Here is a 21,258-nt window from a genome sequence, read left to right on the forward strand (position 1 = left end):
GAGGACGATGAAACCCGTAGAAATGAGAGGCTTGGAGAGTGAGTGTGTATACGTCACCTCACCCTATATAATGAAATGTGGGGTACATGTTTTTTCTATTAGTCACCTACTGACTAACCTTCAGGGGGTAAATTATGGGTAGAGTTTTACATTTGGAATTAATAAAATTTAGTTTTATCCTTTTGTCAGCAAACATGAGGAATGACAAGAGACAACCCATTTAAGAAGATTCAATTTTGGTTAAAACTATGCCAACATTATGAACATAAAAAAGGCTTCTCCTCTATGTGATGTCTCTGATGTTTATTAACAGTTGATTTCCAAGTAAAATATTTCCCACATTAAGAAAATGAAAAAGGCTTCTCCTCTGTGTGACTACTCTGATGCATAACAAAAAGCGCTTTCCTGTTAAAACCTATCCCACATTCAGAACAGGAAAAAGGCTTCTCCACTGTGTGAGTTCTATGGTGCCTAACCAAATCTGATTTCAGGTTAATACATTTCCCACATTCTGAACTGGAATAAGGCTTCTCCTCTTTGTGAGTTCTCTGGTGACTAACAAGATGTCATTTCTGGATAGAACATTTCCCACATTCTGAACAGGAAAAAGGCTTCTCCCGTGTGTGACTTCTATGGTGCCTAACCAAATCTGATTTCTGGTTAAAATTTTTCCCACATTCTGAACAGGAAAAAGGTTTCTCCCCTGTGTGAGTTCTATGGTGCCTAACCAAATCTGATTTCTGGTTAAAACATTTCCCACATTCTGAACAGGAAAAAGGCTTCTCCCCTGTGTGAGTTCTATGGTGAGTAATAAGCTGTGATTTACGTGTAAAACATTTCCCACATTCAGAACAGGAAAAAGGCTTCTCCCCTGTGTGAGTTCTATGGTGCCTAACCAAATCTGATTTCAGGTTAATACATTTCCCACATTCTGAACTGGAATAAGGCTTCTCCTCTTTGTGAGTTCTCTGGTGACTAACAAGATGCCATTTCTGGATAAAACATTTCCCACATTCTGAACAGGAAAAAGGCTTCTCCCGTGTGTGACTTCTATGGTGCCTAACCAAATCTGATTTCAGGTTAAAACATTTCCCACATTCTGAACAGGAAAAAGGTTTCTCCCCTGTGTGAGTTCTATGGTGCCTAACCAAATCTGATTTCTGGTTAAAACATTTCCGACATTCTGAACAGGAAAAAGGCTTCTCCCCTGTGTGAGTTCTATGGTGAGTAATAAGCAGTGATTTACGTGTAAAACATTTCCCACATTCTGAACAGGAAAAAGGCTTCTCCCCTGTGTGAGTTCTATGGTGAGTAATAAGCAGTGATTTACGTGTAAAACATTTCCCACATTCTGAACAGGAAAAAGACTTCTCCCCTGTGTGAGTTCTATGGTGAGTAACAAACAGTGATTTACGTGTAAAACATTTCCCACATTCTGAACAGAAAAAAGACTTCTCCCCTGTGTGAGTTCTATGGTGAGTAACAAGCAGTGATTTACGTGTAAAACATTTCCCACATTCTAAACAGGAAAAAGACTTCTCCCCTGTGTGAGTTTTATGGTGCCTAACCAAATCTGATTTCTGGATAAAACATTTCCCACATTCTGAACAGGAAAAAGGCTTCTCCTCTTTGTGACTGCTCTGATGTCTAACAAGATGCCATTTCTGGTTAAAATATTTCCCACATTCTGAACAGGAAAAAGACTTCTCCCCTGTGTGAGTTCTATGGTGCCTAATCAAATCTGATTTCTGGATAAAACATTTCCCACATTCTGAACAGGAAAAAGGCTTCTCCCCTGTGTGAGTTCTATGGTGATTAACCAAATCTGATTTCCAGTTAAAACATTTCCCACATTCTGAACAGGAAAATGACTTATTTGCTTTAGGAGCAGTTTGTCTTTTAATGCCTCGTTTATGACTTTGATTTTCCTTAGTAGTCAGTAATGAATCAGAAGATGGGACCTGTTTCATAGGACCAAATGACAGATCTTTGCTGTGAATGGATGATGATATATCTGGAGTAATGGCATTCCCTTCAGTTGTATCTTGTAGGATCTCAAGAGCATCAGATTTAAAAACTGAAGATGTCAACTGTCCCTCTGATCTCCTGGTACAGTCATCTGCTAAGATTAAAAAAATATATTTGAGTTTTATATTTTTGAACATTTCAACTTAAACCATCCATAAAAATGGCAAGTTATGTAAAAACTTTATTTACCAAACAATGACTCCTCACAGTCTAAGAGAAAACCTTGCTGGATGAACCATTAGTGTGTGGTGTTCAACTGTTTGTTCATTCTGCCTCCCAAATATTGAATAAAATGAATCAATCAATGTTATGTAGGCAAAAATAATACCAATTCTCATCTCACAAAAAAACAAGTCCCCTGTCAAGTCCATCATCTATCAATGGATAAACAGAGGTTAGAATATAGCATGGAGAGTATCCCAATAATTAAAACTTAACTTTTAATCACTAAAGGTACCGTCACACTCAGCGACGCTGCAGCGATATAGACAACGAGCCGACCTAAACTAGATCGCTGGAGCGTCGCTGTTTAGGTCGCTGTAGAGACGTCAAACACAGCAACTCCAGAACGATGCAGGAGCGATCCAGTGACGTAACGGCGAATCACTTCTCGTTCTCGCTGGTTGTTAGTTCCATGTCAAACAGCCCGAGTGTACCGATCCGACACACATCTAGGGGCCCTATGCTCGTTGCTGACACCATTGCTTTTGATGTCAAACATGACGATACACGCCGACCTGGCGACGAAATAAAGTTCTGGACGTCTAGCTCCGACCAGCGATGGCACAGCGGGATCCAGATCGCTGCTGCGTGTCAAACAAAACGAGATCGCTATCCAGGAAGCTGCAACGTCACGGATCGTTGTCGTTCTCGTTGCAAAGTTGCTGAGTGTGACGGTACCTTAAGATAAAATGGACAAACTAACATGACACAATTTCAGATCAAACCAATTTTTATCTTGAGCACTGGTTTGCATGAGCACCTTATTCACATGTGTTAATTTTGTCATGTTAGTTTGTCCATTTTATCTTAGTGATTAAAAGTTACGTTTTAATTATTGGGAGACTCTCCTTGCTATATTCTACTGATATGCCTGAGGGTATTGTATAGGTGTGACCCATCTCACACTTTTGCTAGCTTTGAAAAACAGGTTCCAACACTATCAGTGGCTCAAAGGCTGTTGAAAAGCAACAGGGTTTCTATAAACCAATCCAGCAAAATCCGCTCTCACTTCTGAGTCTTGCAGTGTGCTCAAACAACATTTAGGATCCCTGTATTTAGCAATATTATATTGAGAAGAATTCACTTACTCTGTGGTGTGTGTCTCCTGGAGCACAATCTGGGCACTATGTGCTGGGTAATAAAATGGCAAATGTGTAATTTTGACATTCACTTTGTGCTAATTTCAAGAAAGTGGATGTGGATTCAAAATATTCACTCCTCCTACGGGTTAGGCTAAAGAATTAAGCTTTTCTCAATTGTCTCCCTAATAATTTGGTCACATCAGTGTGACATAGTGCAAAGGAGGCCAATCAATTTTGTTAATTTGTTTGACAGATAGCTTGCTAGAGCATATTGTCCTACAAACAAATTTATGTGAGTCTCAATTCATCAGCCAGAATCCATGGCAATCATGGTAATACAGCCGGACTACACCACCGATAAAGCAGCCACAGCCGGTGATGAGAAGAATCTGTGACCTCTCCGCATTTAGTGGTTACTACTCACCTGGGTAGTCATATGTGGGAATCTCCTCTTTATACCACTCATCACCCCTCACATATGTCTCTGTAGTATTAATATGGGTCAGATCTTCACCCTGAAACAAATATTGTAAAAGTCACCGACAGATGGAGAAGTCCCATCTATGATCAGCTCTAATCCTGCCATCTCCACCGTTCTCATTACACAAGTATAAAACATATAATACTGATGGGTAAAACAAGACTGAGCACAAGACCTTCACCGGTGTCTACACATCATAGGGGAGATCTCCTGACACCTTCTCTCCATCTACCTGATGATCCTGAGGAACATTGGGATCCGCTTGGTTACAGTTCTGTGGAAGAAGAGGACGGGGACATCTCTCTGGTGTTGTCCTCTTACTGGATAGATCTGGAGGAAACACAGGGAGTGAATTCATTCTTTACAAACAGATAATTATAGCCTGTGTGTATTTAGTCCTGTCTATTACCTGGAGATGTGAGGGGCTGGGGAACCTCCATTATGACGTTCTTGTACAGATCTCTGTGTCCTTCTAAATACTCCCACTCCTCCATGGAGAAATAGACAGCGACATCCTGACACCTTATAGGAACCTGACACATACAATGATACCGTCATCCCCCGATCCCTTCATAGTGTTACTGTATAATGTCCCAGCATTCCCAGCAGTGTCACCTCTCCAGTCAGCAGCTCAATCATCTTGTAGAGGAGTTCTAGGATCTTCTGGTCATTGATGTCCTCATGGATCAGGGGGTGAGGTGGAGGCCCCGTGATTGGGCTCAGGGGTCTTCCCCATCCATCAGACACAGGGTCCTGACAGCGATCACTAGAGGTCTTCTTCACCACTGTGTAATCCTGGTAATGGAGAGACACATTAATAAATCTCACTACAGACATTTCCAGAGTCCTCACCTCTCCGTTTCTGTCCATCTGTTATTCCCATAGATAAGAATGATGTAATGTGATGTCAACCAGAATCTCTCACCTCTCCAGTAAGCCGGAAGAGGATCTCTAGGGTGAGGTGCAATATCCTCTCCGCCATCTTGTCTCTGTCCATATCCATCTTTGATGGGAAAATCAGGAAAATTTGAGCCGATGTAACATCATAAGAATCCTGTGTAATAATACAATTACTGGAGATAATAAGGGAAACATATGAGGAGATTTATTATTTTACAGTATTTAGTTTCCTTCTTTACATCTACTAATAAATCCTATATATTTAGGCCACAGACAACAAGCAGTTTCCTCCTCGGAGTCGGCAGCTGAATACGTTCCTCATAGACTCATCTTCCATAACGCTAATTCTCGTCTCATTTACCGACCTTGGAATCGGCATTAGCAATACTGCAGGAGATATTCATTACACGCGACATGAGAAATAACTACTTCATGATGAGGACGACATCTTCATCTTCTACTACGGCTCTAGAGACAGATTTGTCCAGAGTCAGTCACTGACTCCATCACCACCGGCCGTCTATATGAAGGTTTCCCGTCTTCCCCGCTCTGTAATCTTCTATCATGTTCAGGGCTGCCACTAGAAATTTTGGGGCCCCATACTGGCAAAATTTTCGGGGCCCCCTTGAAACTCCGCCCAGGCTCCACCCCTGCCTCGCCTCCAGGCTCCACCCCTTGAACTGTCCACAGTCTCACCGCTCTCTCTTGGAAAATCTCCACTTCTCACCTATCACACATTGACAGTTCCCATCACCAGATCACACATATAGACGGCAGCTTTTGTTTTGGCCAAAAGATTTTTTAAGCCGCCACCATAAGACGGTAGACACTTTTGGCCAGGCCCTACTCTGCTGTAACCTATTAAATATTTGTTAAAATATGCAATACAATTTAGGTATATTTTTATTTATTTTTCAATTTTTAAAATGACCTATAATACTACATACAAGGAACAAATACCACAGCACTATGACCAGATGACATATTACTACCACAGTGATTGAATAATATAAAATACAAGGAACAAATACCGCTACACCATGACCAGACCGCATATTACCACCAATGACTGAATACTACAATACTGATCAGTAATAAAAAAAAACCCCACAATGCTATCACCATCAGTGCCATTATACACAGGAGATCTGTAATTAGTAAGCAGTGTCTGTGTACAGGTAATACAGTGATCACCGGTGACATTACACACAGGATCTCTGTATATAATGTATAGGTAATACAGTGATCACTGGTGACATTGTACACAGGACCTCTGTATATAGTATACAGTGTATAGTGTCAGTGTATAGGTAACACTGACTCACCAGTGACGTCTCTAGGTGAAGTCCTTCATCTTTCATCCAGCACAGACCGCCATCACTTCATCCAGCCAGGACTCGTCTCTGCAGGAAATAACACAGTTATCTCAAGTTCCGCTTGTAGAACACATTACTTAATTTTCCCAGCCTCTACATTACACCACATGAAGAAGGCGACATAGTATCACTCTACACAGTAACAGGACCGCCCCCCATTTAAAACAGTATACTCAAAAAATAAAATAAATACATCACTGCAATAATAATATCCCTTAATTAGCCCCTATGGTAATATTCACCATCCTGGCCCCTGTGTGTCTCATTCCAGGCTCCACCCATATGTTTTCCCATCCTGCCATCATGAGTATCCATTCTGCCCCATATGATCTCCCCATCCTGCCCCATCTGTCTCCATCGTATCCATCCTGCCCCATCTGTCTCCAATCCTGCCCCATCTGTCTCCATTCTGCCCCATCTGTTTCCAATCCTGCCCCATCTGTGTCCAGCACTCTGCCCCATCTGTGTCCAGCACTCTGTCCCATCTGTGACCAGCACTCTGCCCCATCTGTTTCCAATCCTGCCCCATCTGTGTCCAGCAATCTGCCCCATCTGTTTCCAATCCTGCCCCATCTGTGTCTAGCACTCTGCCCCATCTGTGTCCAGCACTCTGCCCCATCTGTGTCCAATCCTGCCCCATCTGTGTCCAGCACTCTGCCCCATCTGTTTCCAATCCTGCCCCATCTGTGTCCAGCACTCTGCCCCATCTGTTTCCAATCCTGCCCCATCTGTGTCCAGCACTCTGCCCCATCTGTGTCCAGCACTCTGCCCCATCTGTGTCCAGCACTGTTCTGCCCATCTTAATGTGCAGAGAGTTAATTATCATGTTATTCAAGTTGTGGCCACTGGAGGTCATCAGTTGCCTACTTTTCATGTTGTTTACCAACCTTTCCCTCCTAAGAGCAATGTCTTATGGGTTAGTTCCGCCCACATTCTTCTTGTGAAGACAAGCTTCAGTAGCCATTTTTCCTCAGATCTGCAGAGAGGCACACGTGCTCCTGTCTCGCTTACTTTCTTAGGCTACGTTCACACTAGCGTTCTGCTAGTGTGCATCGCCTTAGCGTCGGGCGACGCAGCGGCGACGCACGCGTCATGCGCCCCTATGTTTAACATGGGGGACGCATGCGTTTTTGTGTGTTGCGTTTTGCAACACTTGCGTCTTTTTTGCCGCTAGCGTCGGACCAAGAAAACGCAACAAGTTGCATTTTTCTTGCGTCCGATTTTCGGCAAAAAACGACGCACGCGTCGCAAAACGCAGCGTTTTTGCGTGCGTTTTGCCGCGTTTTTGTGTGCGTCGTGAGTTGCGTCGCCGACGCAGCGGCGCGCAACGCTAGTCTGAACGTAGCCTTACCCCTGTCCTAACGGATCTGGGTACGTTTATAAAGGTTTAATGCATCTTATGTTTGTGTTAGTATTTAAGCCTTATGCAGCTCCTATAGTCAGATATAGTTAGGCAGATGTGCTTTGCAGCTTGCAGTTAGGTTAATGTGTACTCTGCATTTAGATAGATGCATTCTTGTATAGAATAGGGCAGTGCTGTTAGAATTACTGTGTAATGCACTCTGTATAATTCTTGCTGTTATGTCCCAGTTATTTATGTGATTGCACCCTGTATGTGCATATACTGAAATGCTGTTATTCTTTACAGTTTTTCACCAGTCATCCACTATGATCAGTCATCCACTATGATTATTCACTGAACATCCACTTTGTACATCAACATCATTCACTATTCGATCATCTACTATGAATACTGTCCACCATTGTTGTTCAACGTTATAGTTTTGGTTATCATCACCCTAATAAATAAGACTTAAGCATCAACACAGTCTGTTTACTGGGATGTGGATGAAGGTTTAGCCGTATGTTGGAATCCACACAGCATCCTACGTGGAGGAAGACAGAACAGTGAAAAACGAGACCGCCAGTCGCAGGCGGTGATTGTAAAGTAAGAACAGATTAGCTGCCTTCAGTGAAACTGATAGCCGGTCGCAGGCTGTAGTTGTTCAGACTGTACGGAACCGCTAACACCCACACTGCTCCGCATTCGGGTATCACAGCAGCCGCCATACAGCCGCGGGACTATACTGCAGCCCGCCAAGAGGAGCTACATCATTCCCGCCACGCGGAAGCTCACCGCACCTAGACTCAGTTTCCCGCCAAAACACTCAGCAGTACGCAGCTAAGCGCACAATGTCTCGAAACAGCACATCCTCACTCAAGACGAGGTCACGAGCAAGCTCTAACAGGTCATCATTAGCAGAGCTGGCTGCTGTCGCTCGTGCTGAAGCTGAAGCAGCCAAAGCGAGGTCCTCCTTTGCCGAGAAAGAAATGCATCTAAAGCTGAGACAAGCAGAGCATGAGGCAGAAAAGGTACGTTTGCAGGAAGAACAAACTGCACGCCTGCAAGCCGAAACCGCACGTTTGCGGGCAGAGCATGAAGCAGAAAATGCACGTTTGCAGGCTGAAACCGCACGTTTGCGGGCAGAGCAAGAAGCAGAAGGTGCGCGCCTGCAAGTGGCTCTAGAAAGACTTATGGTAGACAAAGAGGCAGCAGCTGCAATAGCTAAGGCAGAGTACTTGGAAGCCATGAAGGATCCTGATTATGAGAGACGCAGCAACGTTCTTGGAACAGATCTAGAGCAGCAAGATCCAGCTCAGCGCGTCGCAGAGTACGTTCATCGACACTCCAGCATGGACAACACCCTCGACAGACTACAACGATCAGCCTACGCCGATTATCATCGATCCAACCCCGAACTTCACTACTACAAACAAGAAGACGTCCAACACAGAGGAGTCGACCACAGCTACCGTTCCACTGAGAAGAAGGTACAGCTCCCACCTCACCTTAAAGAGACATCTTCTTCACCAGAAAGGTACTATGCAGACTGTCCGAAGCCAAGAGCGTCTCACAGGTATGGTGACGCACCACACACTAGACATGGCTATAACATACCGGCTCGTACCAACACTGATCAAGCCACCATAGACTTGGCAAAGTTCTTTGCCCGCCGAGAACTGGTAACAAAAGGACTTGTAAAGTTCACTGACAAAGCCGAAAACTACAGGTCGTGGCGAGCTTCGTTCCAGAACGCCATTCAGGGACTGGACCTTTCTAGTAGTGAGGAGTTAGATCTCCTGGTAAAGTGGCTTGGAACTGAATCGGTCGAGCATGCTAAAAGACTAAGAGACATTAACATAGAATACCCACACATAGGTTTACGTAAAGTGTGGGAAAGACTTGACGAATGCTATGGGTCCGTAGAAGTAATAGAGAATGCTTTATTCAAAAGAATTTATGATTTCCCTAAGATAGGGCCCAAGGGTTATCAAAGACTTAGAGAATTGAATGATTTATTGATAGAGTTACAGGTCGCCCAGAAGGAAGGTCACTTGGCTGGATTGGCATTCTTAGACACTGCTAGGGGTGTCAATCCAATAGTACAAAAACTTCCTTACAATCTTCAAGAAAGGTGGATTATACATGGTTCACGGTATAAACAAATTCATAACGTACCATTCCCTCCTTTTGCTGTATTTGTTGAGTTTGTCACCCAGCAAGCCAAGATCAGAAATGACCCTAGTTTTGATTTCACTCTGTCATGTTCCACTACCCCTGGTGTCAAACCCAGTAAGACACCCGTGGCAGTCCATAAAACTGATATTGATTCCACAGGTCCTCCACACAAGACAACTAAGCCCCCTACGGAAGAGAGCAAACCTCAGGATGTCAGTAAGCAGTGTCCTCTACACAGGAAACCACATCCTCTACTAAAGTGCAGAGCCTTCAGGGAGAAGACTTTAGAGGATCGCAAAGGTTTCCTCAAGGAAAACAACATCTGCTTCAAATGCTGTGCTACGACCTCTCACTTCGCCAGGAACTGTGGAGCTAGCGTGAAATGTGCAGAATGCAGCAGCACGGATCACAATACAGCCTTGCATCCTGGACCACCTCCAGGAGTGTTGTCACAAGCAGAGGAGCACGATGAGAAACAGAAGAACACTGACAAAGACACCCCTGCGGTCAACTCTCAATGTACGGAGATTTGTAAGGGACTCAAGGGAGGAAGATCCTGCTCAAAAATCTGCCTTGTCCGAGTCTATCCAACAGGCCACAGAGACAAAGCGCTCAAGATATATGCAATCCTAGATGACCAAAGTAATAGGTCTTTAGCCAGGTCCATCTTCTTTGACAACTTCAGCATTGTAGGCCCCAGTTCTCCCTACTCCCTTAGGACATGTTCAGGTACCGTCGAGACGGCGGGGAGGAAAGCAACCGGATACAAAGTGGAGTCCATGGATGGCCAGACCTGTCTGTCACTACCGACCATCCTGGAGTGCAACCAGATTCCTGACAACAGGTCTGAGATACCTTCACCAGAGGTGGCAACGTATCACCCCCACCTGAAGCGTATAGCTCACCTGATACCTAAGTTGGAACCAGAAGCGCCAATAGCTTTACTTCTGGGAAGAGATATACTACGAGTCCACAAGACTAGAGAATATATCAACGGCTCACTGAATGCTCCATACGCGCAGAGGCAAGACCTTGGATGGGTCATTGTAGGAGATGTCTGTCTAGGAGGAGCACACAAGCCGGTCTCAGTCCATCTCTCTTCCAGCCGTGTCACAATAGTCTGCTGGTAAAGGAACTACCGAGCAGCACTCCCCTACCTTGCCCTTTCTCAGTTCCTATCAACGAAGACCACGCCTGTGAAGGTGAACAAGACCACATAGGATGTACAGTCTTCCACAGGACGAAGGAAGACAACAAGGTAGCGATGTCTATAGAAGACAAGATATTCCTGGACATCATGGACGAACAAATAGTCAAGGATACGGCGAATAGTTGGGTCGCACCTCTACCATTTCGACCTCAGAGGAGACGCCTACCCAACAACAAGGAATTGGTCTACAGCAGATTCATCTCCCTAAGACACAAGCTTCAGAAGTCACCTGAGACGAAGGAACATTTCTTTACCTTCATGGGAAAGATATTCCAGAACAACCACGCAGAGATTGCACCTGCACTTCGACACGGAGAGGAGTGTTGGTACCTGCCCATCTTCGGAGTGTACCATCCTAAGAAGCCAGGTCAAATTAGAGTGGTATTCGACTCATGTGCCAAATGCGAAGACGTGTCATTGAATGATGTCTTACTGTCGGGCCCAGACCTCAACAACAGACTTCTGGAAGTATTACTCTGTTTCCGTAGAGATTAGGTGGCATTTATGGCCGACATACAACAGATGTTCCACTGTTTTCTCGTCAAAGAGGAACACAGAAACTACCTGAGGTTCTTCTGGTACCGTGACAACGACCCGGACGAAGACATCGCAGAGTACCGGATGCGGGTACACATCTTTGGGAACAGTCCTTCCCCAGCGGTCACAATCTACGGCCTCCGACATTCTGCCAAAAAGGGTGAAGAAGAGTATGGCTCGGACGTCAGGTCCTTTGTGGAAAAGGATTTTTACGTGGATGACTGTTTGAAGTCCACACCGACAAGTGAGGCCGCAATCAGTCTACTAAAGAGGACTCGTGACATGCTCGCTCAGTCTAACCTAAGGTTACACAAGATTTCTTCCAACAGCCGAGAGTTGATGGAAGCCTTTCCCTCTGAAGACTATTCCAGCGATCTAAAGGATTTAGACCTCAGCATCGACCCCCTTCCTATGCAGCAGAGCCTTGGATTGCTGTGGGACCTGAAGACAGATACCTTCACCTTTCAGATCAGCAAAGATGAGAAACCCTTCACGCGCAGAGGAGTTCTTTCCTTCGTGAATAGTTTATACACCCCTTGGGGTTCGTAGCTCCAGTAACCATCCAAGGAAAGCTGATGCTCAGGGACTTCACCCAAGACACTACTGATTGGGATGATCCACTTCCAGCGGGAAAGGCTGACCTGTGGGCAGAGTGGAGGAAGTCTCTTGAAGCCCTGACCAACCTTCGTGTGAAACGACTGTATGCTCCTGTGCCATCCACAGAGGTCAAAACGCAAACACTTTGTATTTTCTGTGATGCATCAGTCAAAGCGATTGCAGCAGTAGCGTACCTCAAATCCACAGACGTAAGCGGACAATGCCATATCGGGTTCGTTATGAGCCGGACGAAATTGGCGCCACTTCGTGAACACACGATACCCAGACTGGAACTCTGTGCTGCTGTCCTCGCAGTTGAGTTGGCCGAGCTGGTCTCGGATGCGATGGGCCTGAAGATCGGGGATGCAGAGTTCTACACCGATAGCAAGGTGGTACTGGGGTACATCTGTAATGAGACACGACGCTTCTACGTCTATGTCAGCAACCGGGTACTTCGGGTAAGAAGATCCACCGACCCTAATCAGTGGCACTACGTACCTACTCACCACAATCCTGCGGACCACGCGACTAGATCCGTTGCACCCAGTCATCTGAAGGACACTTCATGGTTCACAGGTCCTACCTCTTTGTACCGTTCGATGTCCCACATCAGCAGGCCTGAAACTTTCGAACTAGTGAGTCCAGACGCAGACGAAGAGATCCGACCTCAAGTGTCTGCTCTACATACAGAGATTTCAAGCTGCCACCTTGAATCTCACCGGTTCAGCAGGTTCTCCACCTGGAAGTCACTTGTTCGAGCTATAGCGTGTCTATTTCTTGTAACCCAGTCCTACAAGACAGCACTTTCTAGTGATTCTGAAGATCCATCCATCCTTACTCCTGCAATGTTGCTCACACAGAAAACCTGTGTCCCGAAAGCTCCACTCGGAGAATTCAATGACAAAGACCTCTACAGACGACAATGGAGGCAAGTACAAAGCGTGTCCAACGTCTTCTGGAATAGATGGAGGAAACAGTATCTCTCCACTCTGCAAAGCAGGACAAAGTGGCAGAAAGACCGCCCAAACATTCAATCTGGCGATGTTGTACTCGTCAAAGACAGTCAGTCACATCGGAACGAGTGGCCACTCGGCCTAGTCATTAAGACCCTGCCCAGTAAAGATGGGAAAGTGCGGAAAGTAGAGGTCAGAGTGTGCAAGCTTAGAGAAAACAAACTGTTCCTCAGACCCGTTACCGAGCTTGTATTATTATTTTCCCCAAAAGAACCTAATTGTGGCATCTGTTGACGCCAAGCGGGGAGTGTTCTGCCCATCTTAATGTGCAGAGAGTTAATTATCATGTTATTCAAGTTGTGGCCACTGGAGGTCATCAGTTGCCTACTTTTCATGTTGTTTACCAACCTTTCCCTCCTAAGAGCAATGTCTTATGGGTTAGTTCCGCCCACATTCTTCTTGTGAAGACAAGCTTCAGTAGCCATTTTTCCTCAGATCTGCAGAGAGGCACACGTGCTCCTGTCTCACTTACTTTCTTACCCCTGTCCTAACGGATCTGGGTACGTTTATAAAGGTTTAATGCATCTTATGTTTGTGTTAGTATTTAAGCCTTATGCAGCTCCTATAGTCAGATATAGTTAGGCAGATGTGCTTTGCAGCTTGCAGTTAGGTTAATGTGTACTCTGCATTTAGATAGATGCATTCTTGTATAGAATAGGGCAGTGCTGTTAGAATTACTGTGTAATGCACTCTGTATAATTCTTGCTGTTATGTCCCAGTTATTTATGTGATTGCACCCTGTATGTGCATATACTGAAATGCTGTTATTCTTTACAGTTTTTCACCAGTCATCCACTATGATCAGTCATCCACTATGATTATTCACTGAACATCCACTTTGTACATCAACATCATTCACTATTCGATCATCTACTATGAATACTGTCCACCATTGTTGTTCAACGTTATAGTTTTGGTTATCATCACCCTAATAAATAAGACTTAAGCATCAACACAGTCTGTTTACTGGGATGTGGATGAAGGTTTAGCCGTATGTTGGAATCCACACAGCATCCTACGTGGAGGAAGACAGAACAGTGAAAAACGAGACCGCCAGTCGCAGGCGGTGATTGTAAAGTAAGAACAGATTAGCTGCCTTCAGTGAAACTGATAGCCGGTCGCAGGCTGTAGTTGTTCAGACTGTACGGAACCGCTAACACCCACACTGCTCCGCATTCGGGTATCACAGCAGCCGCCATACAGCCGCGGGACTATACTGCAGCCCGCCAAGAGGAGCTACATCATTCCCGCCACGCGGAAGCTCACCGCACCTAGACTCAGTTTCCCGCCAAAACACTCAGCAGTACGCAGCTAAGCGCACAATGTCTCGAAACAGCACATCCTCACTCAAGACGAGGTCACGAGCAAGCTCTAACAGGTCATCATTAGCAGAGCTGGCTGCTGTCGCTCGTGCTGAAGCTGAAGCAGCCAAAGCGAGGTCCTCCTTTGCCGAGAAAGAAATGCATCTAAAGCTGAGACAAGCAGAGCATGAGGCAGAAAAGGTACGTTTGCAGGAAGAACAAACTGCACGCCTGCAAGCCGAAACCGCACGTTTGCGGGCAGAGCATGAAGCAGAAAATGCACGTTTGCAGGCTGAAACCGCACGTTTGCGGGCAGAGCAAGAAGCAGAAGGTGCGCGCCTGCAAGTGGCTCTAGAAAGACTTATGGTAGACAAAGAGGCAGCAGCTGCAATAGCTAAGGCAGAGTACTTGGAAGCCATGAAGGATCCTGATTATGAGAGACGCAGCAACGTTCTTGGAACAGATCTAGAGCAGCAAGATCCAGCTCAGCGCGTCGCAGAGTACGTTCATCGACACTCCAGCATGGACAACACCCTCGACAGACTACAACGATCAGCCTACGCCGATTATCATCGATCCAACCCCGAACTTCACTACTACAAACAAGAAGACGTCCAACACAGAGGAGTCGACCACAGCTACCGTTCCACTGAGAAGAAGGTACAGCTCCCACCTCACCTTAAAGAGACATCTTCTTCACCAGAAAGGTACTATGCAGACTGTCCGAAGCCAAGAGCGTCTCACAGGTATGGTGACGCACCACACACTAGACATGGCTATAACATACCGGCTCGTACCAACACTGATCAAGCCACCATAGACTTGGCAAAGTTCTTTGCCCGCCGAGAACTGGTAACAAAAGGACTTGTAAAGTTCACTGACAAAGCCGAAAACTACAGGTCGTGGCGAGCTTCGTTCCAGAACGCCATTCAGGGACTGGACCTTTCTAGTAGTGAGGAGTTAGATCTCCTGGTAAAGTGGCTTGGAACTGAATCGGTCGAGCATGCTAAAAGACTAAGAGACATTAACATAGAATACCCACACATAGGTTTACGTAAAGTGTGGGAAAGACTTGACGAATGCTATGGGTCCGTAGAAGTAATAGAGAATGCTTTATTCAAAAGAATTTATGATTTCCCTAAGATAGGGCCCAAGGGTTATCAAAGACTTAGAGAATTGAATGATTTATTGATAGAGTTACAGGTCGCCCAGAAGGAAGGTCACTTGGCTGGATTGGCATTCTTAGACACTGCTAGGGGTGTCAATCCAATAGTACAAAAACTTCCTTACAATCTTCAAGAAAGGTGGATTATACATGGTTCACGGTATAAACAAATTCATAACGTACCATTCCCTCCTTTTGCTGTATTTGTTGAGTTTGTCACCCAGCAAGCCAAGATCAGAAATGACCCTAGTTTTGATTTCACTCTGTCATGTTCCACTACCCCTGGTGTCAAACCCAGTAAGACACCCGTGGCAGTCCATAAAACTGATATTGATTCCACAGGTCCTCCACACAAGACAACTAAGCCCCCTACGGAAGAGAGCAAACCTCAGGATGTCAGTAAGCAGTGTCCTCTACACAGGAAACCACATCCTCTACTAAAGTGCAGAGCCTTCAGGGAGAAGACTTTAGAGGATCGCAAAGGTTTCCTCAAGGAAAACAACATCTGCTTCAAATGCTGTGCTACGACCTCTCACTTCGCCAGGAACTGTGGAGCTAGCGTGAAATGTGCAGAATGCAGCAGCACGGATCACAATACAGCCTTGCATCCTGGACCACCTCCAGGAGTGTTGTCACAAGCAGAGGAGCACGATGAGAAACAGAAGAACACTGACAAAGACACCCCTGCGGTCAACTCTCAATGTACGGAGATTTGTAAGGGACTCAAGGGAGGAAGATCCTGCTCAAAAATCTGCCTTGTCCGAGTCTATCCAACAGGCCACAGAGACAAAGCGCTCAAGATATATGCAATCCTAGATGACCAAAGTAATAGGTCTTTAGCCAGGTCCATCTTCTTTGACAACTTCAGCATTGTAGGCCCCAGTTCTCCCTACTCCCTTAGGACATGTTCAGGTACCGTCGAGACGGCGGGGAGGAAAGCAACCGGATACAAAGTGGAGTCCATGGATGGCCAGACCTGTCTGTCACTACCGACCATCCTGGAGTGCAACCAGATTCCTGACAACAGGTCTGAGATACCTTCACCAGAGGTGGCAACGTATCACCCCCACCTGAAGCGTATAGCTCACCTGATACCTAAGTTGGAACCAGAAGCGCCAATAGCTTTACTTCTGGGAAGAGATATACTACGAGTCCACAAGACTAGAGAATATATCAACGGCTCACTGAATGCTCCATACGCGCAGAGGCAAGACCTTGGATGGGTCATTGTAGGAGATGTCTGTCTAGGAGGAGCACACAAGCCGGTCTCAGTCCATCTCTCTTCCAGCCGTGTCACAATAGTCTGCTGGTAAAGGAACTACCGAGCAGCACTCCCCTACCTTGCCCTTTCTCAGTTCCTATCAACGAAGACCACGCCTGTGAAGGTGAACAAGACCACATAGGATGTACAGTCTTCCACAGGACGAAGGAAGACAACAAGGTAGCGATGTCTATAGAAGACAAGATATTCCTGGACATCATGGACGAACAAATAGTCAAGGATACGGCGAATAGTTGGGTCGCACCTCTACCATTTCGACCTCAGAGGAGACGCCTACCCAACAACAAGGAATTGGTCTACAGCAGATTCATCTCCCTAAGACACAAGCTTCAGAAGTCACCTGAGACGAAGGAACATTTCTTTACCTTCATGGGAAAGATATTCCAGAACAACCACGCAGAGATTGCACCTGCACTTCGACACGGAGAGGAGTGTTGGTACCTGCCCATCTTCGGAGTGTACCATCCTAAGAAGCCAGGTCAAATTAGAGTGGTATTCGACTCATGTGCCAAATGCGAAGACGTGTCATTGAATGATGTCTTACTGTCGGGCCCAGACCTCAACAACAGACTTCTGGAAGTATTACTCTGTTTCCGTAGAGATTAGGTGGCATTTATGGCCGACATACAACAGATGTTCCACTGTTTTCTCGTCAAAGAGGAACACAGAAACTACCTGAGGTTCTTCTGGTACCGTGACAACGACCCGGACGAAGACATCGCAGAGTACCGGATGCGGGTACACATCTTTGGGAACAGTCCTTCCCCAGCGGTCACAATCTACGGCCTCCGACATTCTGCCAAAAAGGGTGAAGAAGAGTATGGCTCGGACGTCAGGTCCTTTGTGGAAAAGGATTTTTACGTGGATGACTGTTTGAAGTCCACACCGACAAGTGAGGCCGCAATCAGTCTACTAAAGAGGACTCGTGACATGCTCGCTCAGTCTAACCTAAGGTTACACAAGATTTCTTCCAACAGCCGAGAGTTGATGGAAGCCTTTCCCTCTGAAGACTATTCCAGCGATCTAAAGGATTTAGACCTCAGCATCGACCCCCTTCCTATGCAGCAGAGCCTTGGATTGCTGTGGGACCTGAAGACAGATACCTTCACCTTTCAGATCAGCAAAGATGAGAAACCCTTCACGCGCAGAGGAGTTCTTTCCTTCGTGAATAGTTTATACACCCCTTGGGGTTCGTAGCTCCAGTAACCATCCAAGGAAAGCTGATGCTCAGGGACTTCACCCAAGACACTACTGATTGGGATGATCCACTTCCAGCGGGAAAGGCTGACCTGTGGGCAGAGTGGAGGAAGTCTCTTGAAGCCCTGACCAACCTTCGTGTGAAACGACTGTATGCTCCTGTGCCATCCACAGAGGTCAAAACGCAAACACTTTGTATTTTCTGTGATGCATCAGTCAAAGCGATTGCAGCAGTAGCGTACCTCAAATCCACAGACGTAAGCGGACAATGCCATATCGGGTTCGTTATGAGCCGGACGAAATTGGCGCCACTTCGTGAACACACGATACCCAGACTGGAACTCTGTGCTGCTGTCCTCGCAGTTGAGTTGGCCGAGCTGGTCTCGGATGCGATGGGCCTGAAGATCGGGGATGCAGAGTTCTACACCGATAGCAAGGTGGTACTGGGGTACATCTGTAATGAGACACGACGCTTCTACGTCTATGTCAGCAACCGGGTACTTCGGGTAAGAAGATCCACCGACCCTAATCAGTGGCACTACGTACCTACTCACCACAATCCTGCGGACCACGCGACTAGATCCGTTGCACCCAGTCATCTGAAGGACACTTCATGGTTCACAGGTCCTACCTCTTTGTACCGTTCGATGTCCCACATCAGCAGGCCTGAAACTTTCGAACTAGTGAGTCCAGACGCAGACGAAGAGATCCGACCTCAAGTGTCTGCTCTACATACAGAGATTTCAAGCTGCCACCTTGAATCTCACCGGTTCAGCAGGTTCTCCACCTGGAAGTCACTTGTTCGAGCTATAGCGTGTCTATTTCTTGTAACCCAGTCCTACAAGACAGCACTTTCTAGTGATTCTGAAGATCCATCCATCCTTACTCCTGCAATGTTGCTCACACAGAAAACCTGTGTCCCGAAAGCTCCACTCGGAGAATTCAATGACAAAGACCTCTACAGACGACAATGGAGGCAAGTACAAAGCGTGTCCAACGTCTTCTGGAATAGATGGAGGAAACAGTATCTCTCCACTCTGCAAAGCAGGACAAAGTGGCAGAAAGACCGCCCAAACATTCAATCTGGCGATGTTGTACTCGTCAAAGACAGTCAGTCACATCGGAACGAGTGGCCACTCGGCCTAGTCATTAAGACCCTGCCCAGTAAAGATGGGAAAGTGCGGAAAGTAGAGGTCAGAGTGTGCAAGCTTAGAGAAAACAAACTGTTCCTCAGACCCGTTACCGAGCTTGTATTATTATTTTCCCCAAAAGAACCTAATTGTGGCATCTGTTGACGCCAAGCGGGGAGTGTTCTGCCCATCTTAATGTGCAGAGAGTTAATTATCATGTTATTCAAGTTGTGGCCACTGGAGGTCATCAGTTGCCTACTTTTCATGTTGTTTACCAACCTTTCCCTCCTAAGAGCAATGTCTTATGGGTTAGTTCCGCCCACATTCTTCTTGTGAAGACAAGCTTCAGTAGCCATTTTTCCTCAGATCTGCAGAGAGGCACACGTGCTCCTGTCTCACTTACTTTCTTACCCCTGTCCTAACGGATCTGGGTACGTTTATAAAGGTTTAATGCATCTTATGTTTGTGTTAGTATTTAAGCCTTATGCAGCTCCTATAGTCAGATATAGTTAGGCAGATGTGCTTTGCAGCTTGCAGTTAGGTTAATGTGTACTCTGCATTTAGATAGATGCATTCTTGTATAGAATAGGGCAGTGCTGTTAGAATTACTGTGTAATGCACTCTGTATAATTCTTGCTGTTATGTCCCAGTTATTTATGTGATTGCACCCTGTATGTGCATATACTGAAATGCTGTTATTCTTTACAGTTTTTCACCAGTCATCCACTATGATCAGTCATCCACTATGATTATTCACTGAACATCCACTTTGTACATCAACATCATTCACTATTCGATCATCTACTATGAATACTGTCCACCATTGTTGTTCAACGTTATAGTTTTGGTTATCATCACCCTAATAAATAAGACTTAAGCATCAACACAGTCTGTTTACTGGGATGTGGATGAAGGTTTAGCCGTATGTTGGAATCCACACAGCATCCTACGGAGGAAGACAGAACAAGCACTCTGCCCCATCTGATTCCAATCCTGCCCCATCTGTGTCCAGCACTCTGCCCCATCTGTTTCCAATCCTGCCCCATCTGTGTCCAGCACTCTGCCCCATCTGTGTCCAATCCTGCCCCATCTGTGTCCAGCACTCTGCCCCATCTGTGTCCAATCCTGCCCCATCTGTGTCCAGCACTCTGCCCCATCTGTGTCCAGCACTCTGCCCCATCTGTGTCCAGCACTCTGCCCCATCTGTTTCCAATCCTGCCCCATCTGTGTCCAGCACTCTGCCCCATCTGTTTCCAATCCTGCCCCATCTGTGTCCAGCACTCTGCCCCATCTGTGTCCAGCACTCTGCCCCATCTGTGTCCAGCTCTCTGCCCCATCTGTTTCCAATCCTGCCCCATCTGTGTCCAGCACTCTTCCCCATCTGTTTCCAATCCTGCCCCATCTGTGTCCAATCCTGCCCCATCTGTGTCCAGCACTCTGCCCCATCTGTTTCCAATCCTGCCCCATCTGTGTCCAGCACTCTGCCCCATCTGTTTCCAATCCTGCCCCATCTGTGTCCAGCACTCTGCCCCATCTGTGTCCAGCACTCTGCCCCATCTGTATCCAATCCTGCCCCATCTGTGTCCAGCACTCTGCCCCATCTGTTTCTAATCCTGCCCCATCTGTGTCCAGCACTCTGCCCCATCTGTTTCCAATCCTGCCCCATCTGTGTCCAGCACTCTGCCCCATCTGTTTCCAATCCTGCCCCATCTGTGTCCAGCACTCTGCCCCATCTGTGTCCAGCACTCTGCCCCATCTGTGTCCAGCACTCTGCCCCATCTGTGTCCAGCACTCTGCCCCATCTGTGTCCAGCGTTTTGCCCCTGTGTCCAGCGTTCTTCCCTGGGCCCCCCGGATCGCCGCTCTCAAGGAAAAAAAAAAAAAGTTCTTCTTACCTGGCCGTGCTCCTGCGGCGGGCGAAGTTCTCTGTCTCCACGCAGCTGCAGCGTGCACTCGCCGGCGACTGACAATGATGTCAGACGCTGGCGACATGCACGCTGCGGCTGACGTCAGCTGCCAGCCTCAGATTGGATGGCGGATGTTAACTATTGACGTGCGGGCCCGTGCCCGCACGTCAATAGCTTTAAATAGCTGCAGCGTCAGCGCAAAGGGCCCGGTTAGCCTGCGGCTGCCAGTAGGGGCCCGGTGAGCAGATGAGACGGGGCCCGATGCGGGCCCCCTCTGCCCACCAGGCCCCAAACGCCAGTCACGGCCGTCA

At 46.6% G+C, this 21,258-nt stretch overlaps 1 protein-coding gene across 1 annotated transcript in view; it reads right to left on the reverse strand.

Moving 5' to 3' along the window:
* Nucleotides 1-286: 286 nt before the first annotated feature.
* The window catches only part of LOC138666379 (zinc finger protein 850-like), a 94,787-nt gene continuing 73,815 nt past the window's right edge, over nt 287-21,258 (reverse strand). The window contains exons 8-13 of the mRNA XM_069754607.1: nt 4,739-4,886; nt 4,429-4,608; nt 4,223-4,346; nt 4,046-4,143; nt 3,757-3,847; nt 287-2,122 (exon numbers count right to left, since the gene is read on the reverse strand). Of these exons, the coding sequence (XP_069610708.1) occupies nt 567-2,122; nt 3,757-3,847; nt 4,046-4,143; nt 4,223-4,346; nt 4,429-4,608; nt 4,739-4,886 (2,197 nt within the window). The 3' untranslated portion in view covers nt 287-566. The remainder of the gene's footprint in view (nt 2,123-3,756; nt 3,848-4,045; nt 4,144-4,222; nt 4,347-4,428; nt 4,609-4,738; nt 4,887-21,258) is intronic.

Source organism: Ranitomeya imitator, chromosome 2, assembly GCF_032444005.1.
Source record: "Ranitomeya imitator isolate aRanImi1 chromosome 2, aRanImi1.pri, whole genome shotgun sequence".
Classification (NCBI taxonomy): domain Eukaryota; kingdom Metazoa; phylum Chordata; class Amphibia; order Anura; family Dendrobatidae; genus Ranitomeya; species Ranitomeya imitator.